The following is a 21,298-nucleotide window of genomic DNA, read 5'->3' on the forward strand; positions in this document are numbered from 1 at the left end:
CAATTTCTGACTAAAATACGATTAGGATTTTTAAGCAAATTGCTTAATCTCTTCAGTACAGCCCTGCACTTTATGCTCTGTATCTTTAAAGTGGATTTAACATTTATTTGTCACATGTAGCTATTATAAATCCAAATTTGTTATTATCAGTGAAGAAAGACACTTAAGAAAATGAGGGAACTTTGCACGCTTATAATGGCTTGAATAGACTTTCAGAGCTTCTGAATTACAAAGTCTATTCCTACAAAACTTTGAGCACGTGAGTAATGCTGATCTCTTTGACAGGCTATAAGTACCTACAGAAGTTTTGGCAAGGCTGGAACTGTAAAGCATATATAGTGTAGGACTGATCCATTATAAATATATTCAAATGCATTAAATAAAACCTTATATCCTAACTTGCAAGCTCATTTTAATTGTTAAATATTCACACACCACATGGCCTGATTAACATGCACTGCAGTCTTTCTCTGTTAACTGCTACTGAAATAAATACAGTAAGGAAAATATAACATTACATTAATAACTTGCTTGACTTTTGTGTAAGTGTAGCAGTGCTTGACTATCATTGACTAATCCAAAAGACATACTTCACAATATTAAGTCATCTGGTTACTTGCCATGAATTTGAGTTTTTGTACTGCTTTAAGTTTGTGCTGTGTAGAACACACATCCTAAGTTTAAAAGGTGCATCCAGCCTATCCTCTGGACCCACAACCTATTCATCTCATTGATCAATGTACATTAGCACAAAAAGTTCAATAAGATAGAAGAAATCACAGGGATCTATTGTCAGGTCATGGTGCAGGCTGGAAGCTCTCCAAGGGCCAGGGAGTTTGGAGGAGAAACACAGATTTGTAGGGTTCTTAGGGGTCACAGCTCAGGACTACAAAGTAAATCAGAACCTAGGTCACAAAGTACCTTCATGGAAATGATGCAGGTCTACTGTCAGGCTGAGAAGTCACTTGTGGGTGAGGGTGAGGATCAGTAGCATTCATAGCCAGCAATAGACACAGCTGAAGAAGTTCCTAAGACCAACACTCCTTTCCCACAGAACAGGACTGAGCTGACTTAGTCCCCAGCCTGTGGGGGGATGTGGAGGTCACAGGTTAGACTGGTCAGGGCCATTGAGGCCCTAACTCATTACCCATTGACAAGACAATTTACTATTTGGTGTGTAATGGAGTCCAGTGAGAGCATGAGTGGTGGTATAGGGCTCCTGATACCCATTATAGTGGTAATATGGTGCTAAGTGGCAGTGAAGAAGATGTGATATAGAAAGATGGAATACCATCCCCCATCTCCATCAAGAATCTGGCTAGACAGAAGCGTTTGTTGTTTTAAAATGTACCATGAGATCTTTAAAAAAAATCAATTAACATTTCAGATTTCTAACTCATCCTGAGGGTAATTAATTAATAACCTCTTTGAAAAAAGAGACTCTATCCCTTTATTTTCTGATCCGGAGCTCTGATTTTTGATGGGGAGGCCCAAAAGAAGAAAAACAACAGCGGATTTTGTTCACAGGCTTGTTTTGGTACAAGCCAGAGAAAGCTTAAGGTAGGGCTAGGAAATGAATAGGGGTAGGAATCCCATTTTAATGGTACAGAAGGCCTGGATGGGGCAGCAGTAGGTTTGCTTAATTGCTCTTTTTATGTGAGGTTGCTGGAACTGTGGAGAGTTCAAGGACTCAGCAGAGGATATAAACTGCTGGAGACTCCAAAGAAAAGTCTGTAGGATTTTGTATTGGCTGATGACACAGAATCCAGTATTTCCATGTACAATGGACATGATAGAGGCATAGGGATCAAGCAGTGATCTCTTGGGGAACAGTGCCTGATCTTTAGTTAGTACAGCATGATATGAAGTAAATGAGATCACAAGCTCCTCTGGCAGCAGAAAGATTCCTTCCTTCTCTCTCAAGAGTCATACCTTGGCAATGTCAGGAACACCTTGGAGGCTACAGGACAGTCCTCTGCTATTCTTCCCTTTTGTAAGCCCATGGGATAAATAAACCTAAATCATTCATTTACAGGGGTAGTGTATGACTGCAAACATTCATTCTCTCAAAACAGAACTATTTGATTTAACAATGGGAGAGATGCTTAAGTTCTGTGTTTGCATGTCCATGCTTTGCATTACTTTGTAAAAAACCTAGATATCTTACTAGCAAAATACTGCATTGCCTTCAAATTTCTCTCATGTGTGCAATTCAGCACAATTCTTCCCTAGAAAATACTCATATTTATACCCCTGTAATGGGAAAGCAGTGTATGGTTGTAAATATTATTCAGCAGGTGTCTCATTGTTAGTGTCTTGGTGTCAGAAGTTGTCATGAAACTGAAATTTGAAACATGGCCTAAGTGTATGTTATTTTGGAGAATGACCATATAGCGTTCTTTCTTATTAAGCCATAGCAAAAAGTCCAGTTCTCAGATATGTCCAACTCAAGATTAAAGTCTTCTGTGCTCTTTTCTCCTTCCCACCACCACTTTCAAGGCCTGCCAAGTTTCATATAGGATTGTAGGGAGAAGAAAAGACTGCATAACCCTTAAAATATCTTTATTAACTGAGGAGACCACAAAGTAATATAAACAAAAAAACGTTGAGCAAATTTTTTGCAGAACTGGTTAGATGGTTGTATTACTCTCACTCTGTGGCTTAGTAAATCCTGAATTTATGAGATGAGGATGGTTTTGCTGTTGCTGATTTCTGCTGAGAACAACCAGCAGCAGCAGCAGCCTCAGCAGCAGGGCTTGTGTTCCAATCTCTGAAGCACAAGCTGGTTTATTCCCCAAGATCACCCATTCCTGATTTGCATAAGGTGCTAAATGCTAAGAGTGAGGTGACCTGGCTCTTGGTAGGCACTTCAGGGCATGTCTGAGGTTGGGTTTTGTCCCCACAGTACTGTACAGATGTGGTTACACCTGGCAGGGATCAGGTGACAAAAAAGAAAGCAGCAGCTCAGCAGATTTGACATCAGTGGGGCAGGCAGGAGAGCTCTGCCTGCAGTGCCAAGAGTCTGGGGGCAAGTCTGTGGGACACAGGAGACAGAAAGACAGGGAAGAAAGTGGCCAGAAAGTCTGACTTGAAACAAAAGATTTTCAGATGGGAGGGATGCAGAACTGAGTGGTCTGTCCTGGATGATGGTCAAAGCACATGGCTCTGCTTCTTCTGGCAGAGTCCACCTGCTGGTGGATTTTCTCATCTCTGCTTGGCCTTGTGGGATTACAAACTACCCAAAATACTATCCTGCATTTTCTGCTTGGACATGCTAAGTTATTCCAATGGCAAAAGGTATTTCTTACCAACATTGCACGTGGAAAGCAATATTTGGAGGTGGGAGCTTGGAGTTTACCCTGGATGAGAGGGCTCCTGCTGATGTCCACAGAAGACTCTGCTTTTTTATTTTTTTCTTGTATGTTTATGCAGCAAGGAGCCAGGTCTTCAGCAAACTTGTTCTGCAAAAGGCTCACATAAATATTTTAGGTTTATATGGGGAAGAAGTCACTCCAGAGAGTCACCTTCCAGGAAGACCTGGATAGGCTGGAAGAGTGGGCTAAGAAGAACCTTATAAAGTTCAGAGGGGAAAAATGTAAGGTCTTGCATCTGAGAAAACAAACCCCCCAGGAGTGCAGCACAGACTGGGATCCACCTAGTTGCAGAGTAGCTCTGTGGAAAGGGACCTGGGGGTCCTAGTGAACAAAATCAATATGAATTTATACTGTGCTACAGCAGCAAGGAAAGCCAACAGGATGCTGGACTACATCAGTAAGGACATCACCAGCACGGACAAAGAACTCTTTATCCCGCTCTACTCAGAGCACTTGGAATACTGTGTTCAGTTCCCTGCTGCACAAAAAAAATGTGTACAGTCTGGAGGCAATCCAGAGAAAGGCTTCAAAGATGTTCAAAGGACTGGGAAGTCTTCTGTTTGAAGAAAAGCTGAGAGAACTGGCTTTGTTCATCCTGGAGAAAAGAAGGCTTAGGGGAGATCTTATTACCATGTTCTAGTACTTAGGGGGTGGCTACCAAGAAGATGGAGACATCCTTTTTACAAAAGTCAGAGTCACATGGAGAAGACAAGAGATAATGGCCACAAGTTACTTGTGGGGAGAACGTGATTGGACACCAGAAGAAATTTTTTCACCATGTCAACAGACACAGGAATAATTTCCTTAGGGAAGTGGTTGATTCCCCAACAGCTGGGGACACTTTCAACATTCAGCTTGACCGGAGTTTGGGCCGCCTCATCTAAACCCCGTTCCTACCTCGAAAGGTTTCAACCTTTCAAGGTTGAGGATGATCCTCGAGGACCCTTCCAACCTGGCATTCTATGACTCTCTTCTATCCAACTATCGCCAGGAAAACCCGGAGGGGGGACAACCAGGCCACACCCGCGGGGGCGGAGACGCCGGGGCTTCTCCCCTCCCAGGACCCGCCCAGGGCGGGGGTAAATCCCGGCGTCTCCGCCCCCGCGGCGGCCGAAGCAGGAAGCGGCGATCGCGTTTGGGCAGCGGCTGTGGGAGCGATCGCCGCGTCCCGGGGGTCCGCGGGTGACTCCCGGTGAAACTTTCTGAGTGAGGAAGCGAGGAGGAGTCGAGTCCCTCGCTACACAGCCGCAGGACAGCAGGGCCGGGAGGGGTTCTCGTCGCTTACTACGGGGCGGTCCCTGGCTCCGCACCGCCGCTGCCGGGAAAGCCGTGCGGGCGGCGGGGGCGGCGGCAGCAGCAGCAGCGGCAGCGCCGGGTGCCGCGGCCGCCTCCGTGGGGCGGCCTGACATGAGATCATCGCCGGCGGCGGCAGCGGCAGCATGGCCTCTGCCAGGAGCGTCGGCCGCGCCGGGCCGAGGGAGGAGGAGGCCAACGGGGACCTGGACCGCTCCCTGCAGCAGATGCTGCGGGCGATAGCGGAGGAGCGGAGCCGCGCCGGCCTCCGCCAGGAGATCAGCGGCCTCGGTGAGTCGGCGGTCGGGGCCTCCCCGGAGAGGGTGGGCGGGAGGGAGGAGCTGAGGGGCGGCCCTCGGCGGGAGCGGGGATCCCCTGCCCCTCCACGGCTGCGGTCTGGGTCAGGCTCCCGGTTCGCTTGTGCAGGTGGCGGCGGTGGTCTGGAAACCTGTTGTGTGCTGCCGGGCAGTGCCGCTGCTACCGGGATGGGCCCTTGGTCCTTGCCCAGTACCCCGGGAACCGGAGGGAGCAGCTGTCTGCTCCATTGTCTGAAATGCCCTTGGAGTAAAATGGTCAGAAGGCACCACGCACATAAACTGACTTTTAAAAAAATTTTTTTAATTATAAACTATGTGTCGTTTGGGATACAGACAAACCGAATTTTTTGCTACTCTTGCCTGTGCACACAGCCGTCTGGCTCTCAAGTGATCTCTGTGCATTTTTCTCCTGAGTTAGACACCTCCCTTCTCTGAGTAAATGACTTCACTGCTTGCCAGGGTCTGGTACGCACGTAGCGTTCGGGCTCTTGGTGGTCAGTAAATTTTTAAGTCATGGGGATTTTCATTGGCTTTCTGCCTATCTGGTTTATTTCCATCTCAATCGATGCGAATTTTACATGACTTATCTTTATTTAGCTTTTGGCAAAGCCTACGCATTGCAAAATAAAAGTTTGAAGTTGAAATACAGTTGACTGTAGGCGACAGGGTGGAACGACAGCTCCTGTAACGAAAACCCTTTGCATCAGAAAGTCTTCAGCCTAGGCTAATGAATAGAAAGCATTAATTTTACATGCAATGATAGAAAACATACAAGCTTTTGATGTGAGGAATGGCTTCTGCTTCATTAAAAACTTTTGTATATCCTGGGCTGGACATGTGCCCTAAGGGGATGAATGCCCAGAAGTCTTTGAATGGTCAGGGCTTTAAATTATGAACAGTGGTGTGCAATACTCCTCTGGTTTCTTCTGTGTGGCCTTTTTTAATGGCTCATTCCTATGCTCGCTTATAAAGTCCCAGAAGCCTTCATTTCTGAGTATTCTATTTGAGTGTTGCTGGCTTTGTGATTGGCACGGGAAGTCTCTCTGGTTCTTCATCTGACCTTTGGTACATCCCTTTGTCTGCCAGTGCTTTATTTCTTTATTTTTGTCTTTCATCTAATGAAAGCTTGTGTAAACAAAGACAAATAGTAGGTCTTTCTTGCTTCTTTATGCTTTTTTTTTTTTCCTAATGGAAACGGAACTCTGGACTTTACTGTAGTATAAAAAAGTTAAATGACCAAATAAAGGATTGTGGCAAGTAAGCTGTTAACAACAGGAAAAAAAAAAGGCCACCACAATATCTAAATGCCTGTGAAATTGCTTTAATTTAAAAGCTGCTGTCAGCTCCTGTTTGATTGTGTAAGTTTTGGAAGGAAAATGAAGGTGTATGGAAACAGAGGTGTCACCATTGCTTTCTTTTACTGAAATTCGAAATGAGAAAAACTTAGTTGGCTGTAAGAATATAGAAATGATTACTCTCCACTTGTGTTTGAACACATATCCACAGTAGCTCATAAAGGCTGTGTAACTTTGGGATAATCACACAAGTAATGGGTCAGTGTTGCACATCTCCTACTGGATTAAGGCTTGAGAAGAAAACCTCAGGAGAATGGTTCAGCTCATTATACTGAGGGACTGATCTTGGCTGTAGAGGTTTGCCTGTATTTGCCTGTACCTGTGTGGAAATTGATTATATATCATCACATCATTGCCTCAGGTGTTCAGTTTTTATTTAGATGAACTTCTAGCTGATAACACTGAGGTCTGCCAAGCTTTTATGTCTTTCCCAGAAGTGCTGTGTCCTGCAGGTGGAGATGTGCTGTAGGTCCCCTGCCCAGGGCTGTTAATGGGTGTGATTGCTTTCAACTGTGGTGGTTGTTGTGGGGTGGTGGAAATTTTATTGCATGGAGAAGCTGGTCCGTGGTGGCTGTTTATGAGCACAGCTGCTGAATATAGTTTCCCTCTTGCACTGGTGTTCCTTGCTAATCCCCAAGCATACAGAGACACAAAATAGGACCCCTTTCAGCATTAGAAGTTACACACTCAGGTTGCCACAGGGATGTTTGAATTGTCACAGTATCTGACCATTTTAAAAAAAAATCTGCACACATTATTATTTAGTTTAGGAGGAGCATATTAGGAAGCTTCCTTAAGGCCCAGGAGACTGAATAAATCTCCACTTCTGTATCTTGAAGGACTTCCCAAGATCTTAATTTCATAGTGTGCTGCATGTTAGCTGCAGTATAACATTGTCACACACAATGAACGAGTGCTCTTTTTTCCTACTTTGTGATTTATTACTAGGGAAGTAAAACACTTTAAATACTTACCTTAAGAAACACACTGAGCTTTCAGAGTGGTGTGCAATAGAAATTGTAGATGAACAGAAGTTATCAGGTGTAATCCTATGGTTTAAATTTAGTGCATGTATTGCACTAGGAAATGCTGTTGCAGGGCAACCAATTTAGAATAGCCAATCCAGCTATACTGAGCAGTAGCAGCACAGTAGACATAAAGGTTTTTCCTTGAGATCAGGGTTCATGAAAGTAGTCAGTCCTGTATGAGTTCAGGTGGCTAACAGCAAGATTTTGTCTACTCTCTTTGCCTGGGTGCTGTTATTCAAAGCAGTTCCAGTAATCCAACCCTTTGCATGTCTCCTGTTATGCTGCAGGAGGAACATGCCCACAGCTGGTTTTATATTTGTGGTGTTTCTTTTTCCTAATGGCCAAATCCTCTACATATGTGTCAGTAGGTTAAAACTGTTGAGCTTTTCTGGGTTCTCCTGAAATCAGTTGGCATAGACTCTGACCATGTTAAATTCTGGGTTTTCCCCCCAAGTGCTGTTAACCTCCCAACAATAGAGTGGGAGTCACTGGGTCATAACTGGAGTGGCCTCTCTCCTTTTGTCTATTTCCTTTAAATGAGCACTTACTTTCCCGCCTAAGGAGGAAATTGTTATTTTTGCTGACACTGGATTTTGTTGAGAGGAATTGATTTATTTCAGAAATATCACAGGAGCATTTGAAGAAGTATTGTCCAAAAATGTAAATCCCCTTGCATGGGATTTTTTGTTTTGTTGTCTTAGTGTAGTGTAGAAAATAGAGCAAATCTGACATCATGCTTCAAAATAAAGACTTGTGTGTGACTTCTTACCAAGCTGCTATGGGGAAATGATGTTCATGCTTCAAGAAGTCTTGTCTGGATGTTTGTGTCATCCAGTTATGCAAAGTATTACACCAGTGCTGTGTTCAACACTCATTCTGAAATGCTGTTTGTCAGAACATTTCTCTGGCAAAATAGTCCTGGGGGAATGTCATGTCTTCTCAGCCAGGCTGTGTGTAAGGCTCTGAGGTTACCTTTTTTGCCAAAGTCCAGAACTGAGAGAGTTTTATTTTGCTTATGCCTGAAACTTTGTGTGTAATGTTGGATGCTTATTTTCCCTTATTTTCCTTCTGTCCTCCAGTGACAAATTTCCCTGCCTTTAGTGTAGCACCCTGTACTTGGGTGGAGGTGTGATTTGGTGCATACTGGAACTAATAATGAATAAGAAAAAATAAATAGGTCAATCTGAGCAATGTTTGGATCTGTGGCTGATCAGTAATGGGGATGTGAAGCCAAGCAAAAGGTGGAGAAGTTGTAATGATCCTGAGGAGCAGGTGGCTGCCCCATGGGCTGCAGGAAGTCAGGTGAAACCTGCTGCCATCAGGCACTGAAGAGCTGTAATGGTGCTGGTCAAGGGTGCCAGTGCAAAGGCCACATCGTGTGTAAGGCCTGATGGTCTTATCAGTCATGGTGGGTTGATCCTGGCTGAATGCCCAGGGCCCATGGAGCTGTTCTATCACTCCTCCTCAGCTGGACAGAGGAGGGGAGAGAAAATTAAAAAAGGCTCATGAGTTGAGGTAAGGACAGTGAGATCAATTGCCAATTATCATCATGGGCAAAACAGACTCGACTTTGAAGGTTACAGTAGGATAATGAGAAAAAACCCAAATCTTAAACACCTTTCCTCCACTGCCTCCCTTCTGCCAGGGCTCTCAGCTCCATTCCTAATTTTTCTACCTTCTCCCCCCAGCAAGCAGCTCAGGGGGACAGGGAGCAGGGGTTGTGGTCAGTTCATCATGCATCATCTCTGCTGCTCCTTCCTCCTTGCACTCTTTATCTGCTCCAGTGTGGGTCCTTTACACACAGTGAAGACCTTCAGGAAAGAGACTGCTTAAGTGTGGGGGTTCCAAAGTCCTGCCAGCAAACCTACTCCACTGTGGGCTTCTCTCTCCATGGGGATCCTTCCAAGATCTTGCTCTCCTAGGGGTCACATCCTCCTCTGGACATCCACTTGCTCCTGTGTGTAGGCACCTCCATGGTCTTCAGGTGGAGATCTGCTCTTCCATGGACTGCTTGGGCTTCACCAGAGTATCTCTGCTTCGGCATCTGTAGCACCTACACCCCCTTCTTCTTCACTGGCCTTGGTGAATACATGGCTGTTTCTCTCATTTATTCTCAGTCCTCTCTTGATACAGTAGCACAGCCCCCCCCTTGCCCCTTTTTAAATAGCTTATCACAGAGGTGCTACCACCATTACTGATGGGCTCAGATTTGGCCAGTGGTTAGGCCACCTTGGAGCCAGCTGGTGTTGGCTCTGCTAGACATGTGGGAAGCTTCTAGCAGCTTCTCACAGAAGCCACCCCTGTTGTCTCCTTGCTACTAAAACCTTGCCATGCAAACCCAAAACTTCACTAATGAAGCATTTCTTCCTTTTAGTTGCCCTGTGGTAGAGGAGGCATCCTCTTGGCATACTTGGCATCAGGACAGCAGAGGGAGAAATGTTCATCCTCAAAGACCGAGGGTTGCTTGGACTTGTTTGCACAGCAGGCACCTCAGGGCTTGTCACGGGAGTAGAGGCACTGGGATGATTCATATGCCAAATTATCTTGATGAGTAAAGCCTGGAAAGAAATAGGTGTCCAGCCTTCCTGAGAGAAGGCAAGGTGAGGTGGCACGCAGGAAGTGCTTGTGCATGTGAGTGTTGTGAAAGCGTAATGGAAACGTAAAGACCCAAGTGTGAAAATGTAGGGAGAGGGATGAAGAGTGATGGAAGAAATTTTGGGGAAGAATTGAAAGGAAGAATGAATAATTTGGATTTGAAAGTATTACATTCAGACCTTTATCTTAGTGTAATAACTTTTAATTAAATTAGAATATTCACGAAGGATATATTTGCTTTGAAACTTTGAAGAAAATGTAACCACTGAGTAGGTGGAAATGCCTGCTGAGAATGTGCTGTGGTATAGAACTGGTTTGACAGGAGTGGCTTTCGTGCAGAAACAAAATATGTTCATTCATGGTTCTTCGTGGAGTTAGTTCAGTGACTTGTCCAGTCAAAGCTGAGAAACTACAAGAAGTTGGGGAGCTTTTGATCTATGAATAGCAAGAAGATATGAGAATCTTGCTGTCTTTGAGAGACATAGACAGATTCAGCAGCTACAAGTAATATGCCTTCTAATGAGTTCGTTTAATACACAAAAATGTTGATAAGTTTACTTTCTTTTCATTTAACACGTTTAAAAGGGTTTAATATGAGTTTAGAATAATGTTTTAATATTAATACCTTAATATTTGTACAGGTTCTTCAGTCCTTTATAGAATACTTTACAGCTAGTGAATATGAAATGTTCAATAAAAATGATAGTCAAATACTGAAGAAAGAAATTATATTTAAGTAATTTTAAAATAGTGCAATAATAAATGTTTCTAGAGTAGCTTCCTAATGAGTAAAATAAAAAATGAAAAAACTCCACACTTGCAGCCAGAAAGAATCTGTTTCTTTCCAGGAAAAGTTCTAGAAAGTAAAAATGCAAAACAAGATGAGAACTGATTATTTAAAGTAGGCACTTAAAGTTATTTAACCAGCTCTGCTGAATATCAAACCTCAAATTTGTGTTGGAGAAAGATGAGCAAATAGAAATGGAAATGGGTATAATGCTACTTACTTATGTATTTTAGAGGTAGAAGGGGAAGAGTATTTTAAAGTATTTTTTTTTCCTGGCATAGAATACTCTCTGGAAGAAATTTATGAAATCAAGCATGCGTATGTACTTCTGATATGTATTTGGGTGCTTGGAGAGAGGGTGGTGTCTGAGAAAGCAGTGCTGGAGGCAGTTCTGAGCCTGTGGGTTTGTTGGTGGCCATCCATGGGAAGGAGTTTCTGCTTGCCCAGCAGCTCTGTGTGCAGAATGGATGGGGTGAGGGGTGTGACCCCAAGTCCTGTGAGGGATCTGTCCTGTTTTTTCTCCCTGCAAGGCACAGGGGCAAAGAGCAGGGCTGGCAGTGCTGGAAAACAGGAGGTGGGAGAGAGGAGCTTGTGGTGCTGGTGTGGGGTGGCCCTCAGCAAGCTTTTTGCATTTTAAGGACATCAGGCTCAGGCAAGTCGGACAGAAGGTGATTTTGAATGCTTGTATCAGGGCTGGAGGGGGTAAGTTTAAAACCAGGGTGCAGTGCCAATTCTTAAGGTAATGTCTCTTGCTGTAATGGCATCAGTGAGAATGAGGAGTTGAAGGTGGCTGCTGGGAACCTGCCTGCAAGGCAGGGCTGTGCTAGGTGGCATGCTTGGCTTTTTTATTGGTGAGATTTCTTCCTGTTGGGATCACAGAGCAGAAGAGAGGCTGTGATTTTGCTGTGGTGTGTTTCTGTGCTATGGTGGCAGAGTCTGAGATGAGAGCATCTCACAGTGGGACTGGGAGACCTTGTGATGTTGGGGTAGTATTGTGTAGGGTTACAGACAGAGGCAAATAATGATCTTTAAGGCTGACAAAAAAGTAACTGATGTCAGAAGGAGTATTGGATCCTTGTGCCCTAGGATCCAATTCTGATACTTCTGCAGGCGAGCATGGGATATTTGGGAATAGAATAAGTCATAGAGAATGGCAGTCTGGGGTAAACTGTAGGGCTGCAGCCCTTCAGGTTAAATACCTGTGTTGTTTGTTGTTTGTTTTTCCTTATGGGGTTCATTTTAAATTCAGTTTTTTTGTTTATTAGAACTTTGTTCATGATGTTGTCACTAATTTCCTGTCACTTTCCATTACATACCAGTGTTTCAGGGGATTTGTAATTTGGCTGTGAAGGTCAGCTTCAGACATCATCCCAGATCAATAATGTAATGTGGTCTTTATTAGAGCTCTTACATATTTTTTGGCAGTTAATAGTTTATTCTTAATTTTTCACGGATATGAAGCCTTATAGGATTTTTGTGTCCTGCTACAGATTATGCATGCTCAAATTACAAGATTCAGACTGGAGTTGTTTGAAGTAGAGAGGTGATTTATTTATTTTTTTTAAATTAAAAAAACCCCAAACCAATGCAGTCCTCCAGCCCTGTTTCCCCCCCCGCCCCCTAAAAAAAAACCAACCCTACCCAAACAAAAAACCCAACCAAAACCAACCAAAAAACCAACCAAACCTTCAAAACATTGTCGCACCACCAACATAAACAGTTAGCTTTTAAAATAAGGCACATTACTGTTAATATTTGGATGCTAGTAAAAGTTGCAAAAATTTTTTGAAAATGAGTTCCTCTTTGGAATTATGAATCTGTAAGCCTCATAATGGGAGGGAATTTTAAACCAAACATCTCTTACTATGCCTTAGCTGTTTGGGTTTGTTCTATCAGTATACTAGCTAAATCTAGTAGTAGTCACAAATCCATTTTGAAGTCTGGGTTCTGTTTTTAACTTTAAGATGGATAGAAGGTCTGTTGTAGGAATTAAAAGACACTTTACACTTCAGGGTGGATCTTCTACAGTTTTAACAGTATATCTGGTTGGATTCTTTCCAAAGAAATGAAAAACTGAATTTCCTAAAGAATGAAGCATGTTGGTCTCCCCTCTCACTTTCTGTCTTCAGGTCCTTTTGGTTTGCCTCATCTCTAGTATTGTAATACTGCCTCTGTGTTAGTACTTTGCAGAAGCTGAACACTAACAACAATAATATTAACTTCCTTCTCTGGGTGTTCATTAAACAAGCTTCACTAGAGGTCTCAAAGTTAAATTCCTTTGAATTGAATGTATTGTTTTGCAAGCAGATAGGCTCCTATGACATGAAGAATGATTCCTTTGTCTCCTTCCTGCCACTGCAGAATGAGGAAACAGCCGCTGGTGCTGGTATTTAGACTGCATTTGGTGTTTTAAAATATTCCATAGAATTGGCTGGGTTGGAAGGGACCTCAGAGATCATCAAGTCCAACCCTTGATCCACTACTGCTGCAGTTATCAGACCATGGCACTGAATGCCACATCCAGTCTCTTTTTAAATATCTCCAAGGACAGAGAATCCACTACTTCCCTGGGCAGCCCATTCCAATGTCTGATCACCCTCTCCATAAAGAAATTCTTTCTAATATCCAACCTAAAGCTCCCCTGGGACAACTTGAGACCGTGCCCTCTTGTCTTGCTCACAGACAGACTTGCATAGTTTTATTTTCTACAACTGGATCTGTCAGAAAGCATGGCACATGGCAGGCAATCTGTAGCCTTTTATGTTGGGACCAACATTTTCAAACATTCCAGGGTGTTTCCATGTACAATGGTGTGGCTGCTGTTCAGAAGTTGATTTAAGGCCACCTGATCCATTTTGCTGGGTCTTCTTTCTTCTGTGGGAAGGTGGATCCTTGGACACTGTGTCTCTCCTCTTTAACCAGACTGCTCAGTGAGTCAGACTGAGGCTGCCCCTGGTTTTGACACGAGTATTGCGGTGGTGAAAATCTTTATGGCTCAATAGTGACCTAGCTTTTTGTAAGCAACCATACAGAAGAGGGAGTGCTTTTATTCAGTAATTGCCAGAGGCAGACTCCATGCCTGTGTTCTTGGTTTCAGGAAATTTGTGTTGGGTCTTGCTACCACTTTATCAGTCCATTGGGGCTGCAATATGTGGGGTCTTCTGTAGGAAGATTGGCAGCACTTTGAATACTTGGGTGCTGTTTCCCTTGGTCAAATGGATGTGGAAAACGTATTACTTCTGATTGTATGTATCTGAAAATAACATAGAATGTTGTAGATCCAATCTCTGTGTGTCTAACTACCAAGCTTGTATGAAAAGTAGTGAGTTGAGAGTTCCTAGTGCTGTCTCTAAGAGCTCCAAGTAATCAGCAGGAGCTTGAGAAATGGATTAAAACACCAGTGAAGCTTGAGCTGTCTTTGTACGATGAAGAGTTTTATGTAATTACCTGGAGATGCTGAATCATCAAGGTGAGAGAAGTGTTTGGAAATTGATTCCTAGTATTCTGGTAAGAGCTGTGAAAGATTCTACCAGAAAATTATTCCTGTAGTTTTCCAGAGAATACAGGAGCTCTTGAATATTTAGTGGTGTTGTATTTTCAATAAATAATATGTATATTTACTTGCCTTAAAAGACCTTGAGAGGGCCTTGGATTTCCATAAAATTCAGTGTTTCTGAGTAAGACACAGGCTGTTTAGTGTGATTTAAGTATTGAGTCTTAATATGAGTTTATTTCCTTATAAGGGTCACTTTTGTTTTCTTATTGCCTGAGCTCATATTTTCAGAAACAAAAGTAAGCTTATTGCAGTATGTTTTGGAGGAAAAGCTCTGTGTAAACCCAGTGGCTTTTTTAAACATCATGATCCAGCTTTTACGTACTTAATAGGAATGCTTAAAACCTTTTTTTCTTTTTTCCTTTATACAATGAGCAGTTTAATGGTCATCCATTCAGATCTGCATTATTTTGGGAATTTTTTTATAACAAGGGTGACTAAATCTAGTCAGTGTCATGTGAATTGTTAGTAGGCCATGTTTTATGTGACTAAAGGGGAACTAATTTCATCCTCTTTGATCGTTGATATTACAAGCATATATTACATTATACTCTATTCTTTCCTCTGACTCACAGGACTCATGCTGCATTGTGTTTCATGAGCAACATTTTTTTTCTTCAGTTAAAAAAGAAACAGAAATCTAAAGGTGTACATGAGGTGCTTTGGAGAGGCAGGTATTTTAAAAGTGTTCCTGGACTAAGAATAATTATAATGACATTTTTCACTTTCTTCTGTTCAGTGATGTCAGGCTAGCTCATTTTGAGTGAGATACATGTTTAATTCAATGCATTGATCCTGTGACAAGACAAAGCTATTATTTTTTACGGAAGAATGATGCCTTTAGTATTTGTTCTGTGTTTGAGTCTTTCCCCCAAGTCAATGGGCAAAGTATAAGATCCAAAGTACTCTGTTTGCTGCTTTTTAAATTTTGCTCGTTTTATTGCTAAAATAACGTTTTAAAGTATCTCCAAAATGATGAGACTTAAAAGTTTGGACTTGCTTGGAATCCTGGGTTGAAGCTTGCTCTAATATTTTGCTCTGGAGCTCTAAGATGCAGCTTTTGCAGATGGGACTCTTGATGTAGGTGTTGCACTCCAGGAGGGCTGATGTCCTGTTTCTGGGAGCTGCTCTATCCTCTGCATGAGAGGCAGCCTCACATCTTGGCTGTAGTGTGGCCAGGAGCACCACCTTAGCTAGTGGTATTTTAGTGTCATGAAACTTTTTTAAAGTGTTGCTAGGGAATAGAAGATTGTCATCCATCTGATGCTTGTGTGAAACTTTGAGTCCTTATTCAGCCTGAGGTTTTATTGCTCATTGTTCTTTCCACTGGATGTTTCTGGCTCTACCGAAGGAGGGGGAGGAATGAGTCACTCTCTAAACTGGAACACAGCTGAAGGCTGTAACCCTGCATGCACACACTGAGGAGGGGTACACCAACCACTGATGCTGAACTTCAATGATCTGGATTTAGTCTCTACTCTTCTGTGGATTTCTCCTGTGGTTTGGGGAAGTTGCTGGCAACTTGGGACCTGTGCTCCCTATCTGGTATTGGGAAATAACAAACCATTACATCATAGTGAAAGCTCTCCTATGGCTGGGTGCTAGGATCTTTAGGGCAAAGGCTAAGTGGGAGCAGAGAGCTCCTTCCATAAAGCAACATCCCAGAGGAGTGGAAGAGCATAGCCATAATGCAGTGCACAAGGGAAAGCATGAGTCTGTCCAGTGTGGAATGTTCTCTTCAGTCCTGAGCTCATTGGGTTGGCAGAAAGGTGGAGCAAATGGGAACGGCAGAGAGAACAGACAGACAGGTCATGTATTGCAGTGTTAAGTAGTTTAATGGCTTTGCTCCCCATCTGAACATAAACAATGCCTGTAAGTAACACAAATTTTGCTTTAGTTAACAAGATCTGTAAACCCAGAATTGTCTGTGTTTTTTGGGGGGGTCAAAACTTGCATTCTGAGGTTCTCTCCATCTTGAATTATTCTGTATAGCTAGGTACCTGCCAGACGTGAAGAAAACTCCAGGTTCAAATTTTTTGTCTTGTAGTGTTCTGAATGAAGCAAAAGGGGGATATCAAGCATAGACATGTCCTTCCTCTTTCTACTTTGCTGGCAGGAGACTTTTAAAAGCAATTACAAATGTTTCTTTGGCAAAATGCTGTGAAAAATGCAGCAATTTAAAGTGTAATCATAGAATGGCTTGGGAGGGGCATTAAAGATGATTGCCTTGTACTTGTTTGTCATTATCTCTTAAAACTGAGATTGAGGGCATTTTCTAAAATTTACAGGAAACAAAAGGGCAGTGGGAGATTGAAGTTTCTGTGACTATATCTGCAACCTTGATGTGTCTCTTCAAATGCAAGATCTATACTTCAAAGCACAATCAAAGCACTATTCAGTGCTTTGATGATTAAATGGAAGAATATTAAGATTTTTGTTCTTCAAAACTTAAGTGGCAACAGCAAAAGGTAGTAAATTACATAAGCAAAGTTTCAGGGTAGAGGGTTTGTAAGGTGGAAAACAGGAAAAGACATTTCCTACTTGTGCTTTTTCTGAGGAATTTTCTAAATAAAACCATTCTTTCTCAAGTCACGTGTTCCTACTTGAGGACTGTAACTGTCATGAGATAGAGGTAGTGATTTCTCAACAGAGAAATGTTGTGACTCTTTCTGGTTTTATAAGCCATAATTCATAACCATTTTTCAGTCTGGGAAGAATGGCTGGCTGGGGGTGATGTTGTGGGTGGGAGAGAAAGCAGAGGAAACAGAACTGAAGTGTCAAGCCACAGACCAGTTCCAGGCCTGAAGCAAAAGGGTAGGAAGTCTCCTAAATATTTAGCTCAATATCATATTCCCTGGGCCACCCCTCTGTGGCATAGGCCTTCCAGAAATGTAGGGATTCACAGCTGTGGAAGTCTCTTCTTTAGAGGAGGAATTGTAATAGTGTTGCTGGTTACAAATAAAAAGGGATGGCATATTTTCAGCAGCTAACGTGTTAGTGGGAGACTAAGCCTCCATTTATTAAATGGAATAGCAGCTTTGCAGTAGTTACTCTCTGTCTTGAGTAGCGTGCTGCTGGCTTTAGGGCAGTTGTTTTGGGTTCTTTTTGACTGAAGTTAGTATGTCACGTTTGATGCTAAAATTCCTCCTTTTTTGTTTTCTCTTTTTTTAATCCAGTAATAACTGCTTCCCCAGGGAGAAGGTTTTTCATGTTTTCAATTGCTGTGTTGTGAACTAAACAAAGTCTTGTGCTTTATTTGGCCTGTAAAAGAAGGATCCCTTTCCTGACACATACAAGACACCTGCAGTGCAAAAGGCTGCTGTGCTGTCAAGGGGATTGATCTCCCCATCTGCAGTTCTACAAGCCCCATGCAGTGACTACGGGCTGGCCTTGGACTGGTTTCAGCTCCTTTGGTAGTTTCCCAGTGAAGTGATAAGCTGGTAAAAGAAATATTTTTCTTCCTTGTATGAAAGTGTTTTGTTTAAAGAGAGAGGCCTGTTTTTGCAGGAAGAGGAGGTTTCACTGGGATGCCTGTGAGTGGGTAGACATGCTTCATTTTTATTTTTAGCTAAACAGCTATATTTATTATCTTAACATTTTGTTATTATTAATGCAGGCTTCTAAAGGTTGTGCTGCCTAATTGGCTGAAATATCCAGGCACTGGCAAAGACATTAAATTTATTGGACTTCACATTTTGTACCACTTTGCTTTAGCCTGAAGACTAGAAAGCAACCCAAGGTGGGATTTTTAAAGGGCTTGGTTTATCAAGAAGTACCTCCTTTTGTAGATTAGTTTTTTTATGTTGAGTTAGACACTCAGTTCAGAGATGCAATGTCAAACAGGATGTATTTTTTTTTTAGATCTTGTCTGCAAGATGGGTGAAAGTGTTGGTTGTCAGATTCTAAAAGCGAGTGGGTTTGTGGTCTAGAAGGTAAGTGAGAATTACAGCTTCCAGTGCAAAGCTGTTGAGTGCTCACTTGGAAAGCTGCTGCCAATGTTTCTACTTAGAACAAAGAAGATGAATTTGGAAAATACCAGTGTATGGTGGCAGGCATTAGTAGGAAATAGCTCTGCCTCCCCACAAACTGCTGTTGTAATAATTATTCCTTCCTCCTACCTTTACAGTATGATGCTAACTAGCAGTCTGAAGCAAAGATAAGATTATAGGGGAGGTATATACATGAAAACATCAGTAACAACCTCACTCTGAGTTGTTCTGTAAGGCTGGAGTTCTTCCAAAAAGCCATTTGCTCATTTTACCTGATCTACCACAATAGCCTCTGAGTGCTGTGGTAGTGGTATTTAGTACATGGGAAAATAGAAACATTGGATATCATAAATTTACAGGACTAGCAGATCAGAGTGATTGTTATGGTTGAGAACAAAAATAGCATATATATATATATATATATATATATAGTGTTGAACATGCATGTTTGTCTTGTTACAGAAAAATTTCTGCACTCCAGGAGTGTCAGCATACTTCTTAAATTACCAAGTGATCTTCACATATTGAATTTAGGTCTTGGGAAGGCTGGGACTGTTGTTGGTAGATCCTGGAAACAGCAGTAGGGAATGTGTAACCACTTGTCCCTTTTCTGCTGGGTTTAAAGTGATAGCAGCCAGTGGAATCAAAGTTGCCTTTGTTGGGGGAGGATGGTTGCACCCACTCTAAATTCCAAAAGTTATGTCAATTTGGGCAAAACATAAGCTTTTTGCATTAGTTTCTTATGTAAATGGAATAACTAGGTGATTCGTCTGGTCTTATCCTGATTAATAAATCTGTGGAAACAGCACTTCAGTCCTTCATGGAATTGCGCATAGATTAGGTTGAGGTTTGAATGTAGCTGCTGGTGAAGGTGCCAGAGTTTTCCAGTTCCTCAAAGCAACTGTTTGTCACAGGTTGTTATTGGTGGAATGTGCATACATGGGAGTCAAACTATGGGTGAAATAGATCTTAACTTCACACTGAAGACTGCACTATCATGTGCTTCCATGTATGAGAGACTGAATTACAGCAAAGTAGGAGATGACTGTTGGATGAAAATGAATTTATTATTTTTGTGCACTAGAATTCAGTAGCAGGTGATGACTGTATCCTGTCAATTGTGTTGATCCTTGATGTGTGTAGATACTTAAATTAATCTGGCAAATGCTCGCCTGTAAGGTTGTCTTGATTTGGTGTTTCATGCTGACATATGGTATTTAATTATTTCTTTCTAAACTTAACATCTAGGATTGCTCTGTCTTGAAAAATATTTCTCAGGTTTTTTTATGGATCACTTTGTATCCTACTTTTTCAAAATGGGCATCTCTAATCTGTGCAGAGTAGCTCCTGCTTCTAAATCCTGTAGGCTTTGGTTCAATGTTAAGTGTTAAATAAAATGATGATTTCCGTGGACCACATAGTAACAGAAGAAAGAAGACTGAAAGGAAGAGCTATGAACTCTAATAATACTTTTTTACATTTCTTTTTCTAAAGGAGGTTGTGTTTTTCTGCTTGGCCATGATGATATGTGACAGGCTGTAGTGGGAGAAGAACGAGTGCAAATGGAAACGAACTTAAACAAAGTGGATGAGGGAAGGCAAGGTCTCCCTCGCCTTCTGCTTCCATGTAATAGAGAGAACACCCCAAGGAAGATAAAAGAGAAAAGCACAGTGCCCAGGGCTCAAGCACTGAGACTTCTTGATGCTTCTGTGTGAGCAAACAGTTGTTTTCCTTTGATACTCTCATTAGCTCCATGAAATGAAGTAACAAATAAGCAAAAATTTTATTTTTATTTTTATTTTATTTTAAATGGGAGGAATCAAATACAGTCCAAATGTGAGGAAACTCTAAAACCCCAGCAAGACTTTGTGACTAGTGTTCAAACTTGGACATCTTCAGTCATACTTTTTTCTGTCAGTTTTAATGGTCTATCAAAATACTGCTCAAAGATTTCTATGTCTGCTGCATTTTGGAACTCAGCATCAAATGTGTTACAGCACTGTAGTACATAGTATTACATTGCTGTGAGGTAAAAATAAGTGTTCACCTTAAGGTTTGTGTTGATAACTACAGTTATGTGCATGCTTAGAGTGCACTTCAGTATGAGTTGCAGGGTCAGCTGAGTTGTTCTCTTCACATGATTTCCAAAAGAATGTTCAACTTGTGCTAGACCTCTTCAAAGGTCATTCTGCCTCCCTCTCAATGGGAGAAAGGAAAGGGAAAACAAATATGATAAAAGTCATCAAAGTGGCAGGTGTTATGTGGAGTTTAGAAAGCAGGAATCAAATTTTCCAGGAACTGAAGTTTTCTGAGGTGACCAGAAGTACTTTAAGAGTGAGTGAGGGCACATAAAAGATGTGTTACCGGTATCTAGAATGGCAAAGTGCAAAAATGATAGTTCAGTAAGCAAATAGGAAGGAAAAGAAACAAACAGCTGCCAAACCTACAAGAGGATGCTTAGTAAATCTTGTATTTGAAACATGGTGTCCTTTTCCTCACAAAGTAACAGGGAGATGTTTTTTTAGATGCTTTCTGTATAAGGAGATGCTCAATTTGACCTAGAAAAAGCAATTTGGTTTATGAAAAAACTTTGTGTATTGTTCTCCTTTTCATCTGTACATTACACATGTGCCTAAAGCACATTCAGGATAACTTCTGTGAATCACTTCTCTCTTGGGTGAAATTCAGTAAAACAGAAAATAAGGGAAAAGAACGGTTTGAATGCAGAAACAGCAGTATAACATCTTAAGAGTAAGGAGGCAACTAAGAAACATGTTGTGTTGGTTGATTGCTCTTCCTTTCCAGTGGTGTTTCTCAAGTGGTTGGAGTCTTTTCTGTTGCTGATGCAGTGGGATTTATTAACTTAATCTTGGAAAATGAAACTATATTAAATATTGAGCTTTCCTTTTTATTAGGGCTCTTTTCCTGTGTTATGTATTGTTGATAAAGAGTCATTCAGCTTGAAGAGCTCTGGGTTGAATTTTCTTAATATTAAGCTGTGTGATTT

At 41.9% G+C, this 21,298-nt stretch overlaps 1 protein-coding gene across 2 annotated transcripts in view; it reads left to right on the forward strand.

Moving 5' to 3' along the window:
* Positions 1 to 4,776: 4,776 nt before the first annotated feature.
* KIAA0930 (KIAA0930 ortholog) overlaps positions 4,777 to 21,298 on the forward strand; it is a 73,815-nt gene continuing 57,293 nt past the window's right edge. For both annotated transcript variants that reach the window (XM_030455652.1, XM_030455656.1), the window contains exon 1: positions 4,777 to 4,958. In XM_030455652.1, the coding sequence (XP_030311512.1) occupies positions 4,814 to 4,958 (145 nt within the window). In that variant the 5' untranslated portion in view covers positions 4,777 to 4,813. The remainder of the gene's footprint in view (positions 4,959 to 21,298) is intronic.

This window comes from Calypte anna, chromosome 1 (genome assembly GCF_003957555.1).
Source record: "Calypte anna isolate BGI_N300 chromosome 1, bCalAnn1_v1.p, whole genome shotgun sequence".
In the NCBI taxonomy this organism is placed as follows: Eukaryota; Metazoa; Chordata; class Aves; order Apodiformes; family Trochilidae; genus Calypte; species Calypte anna.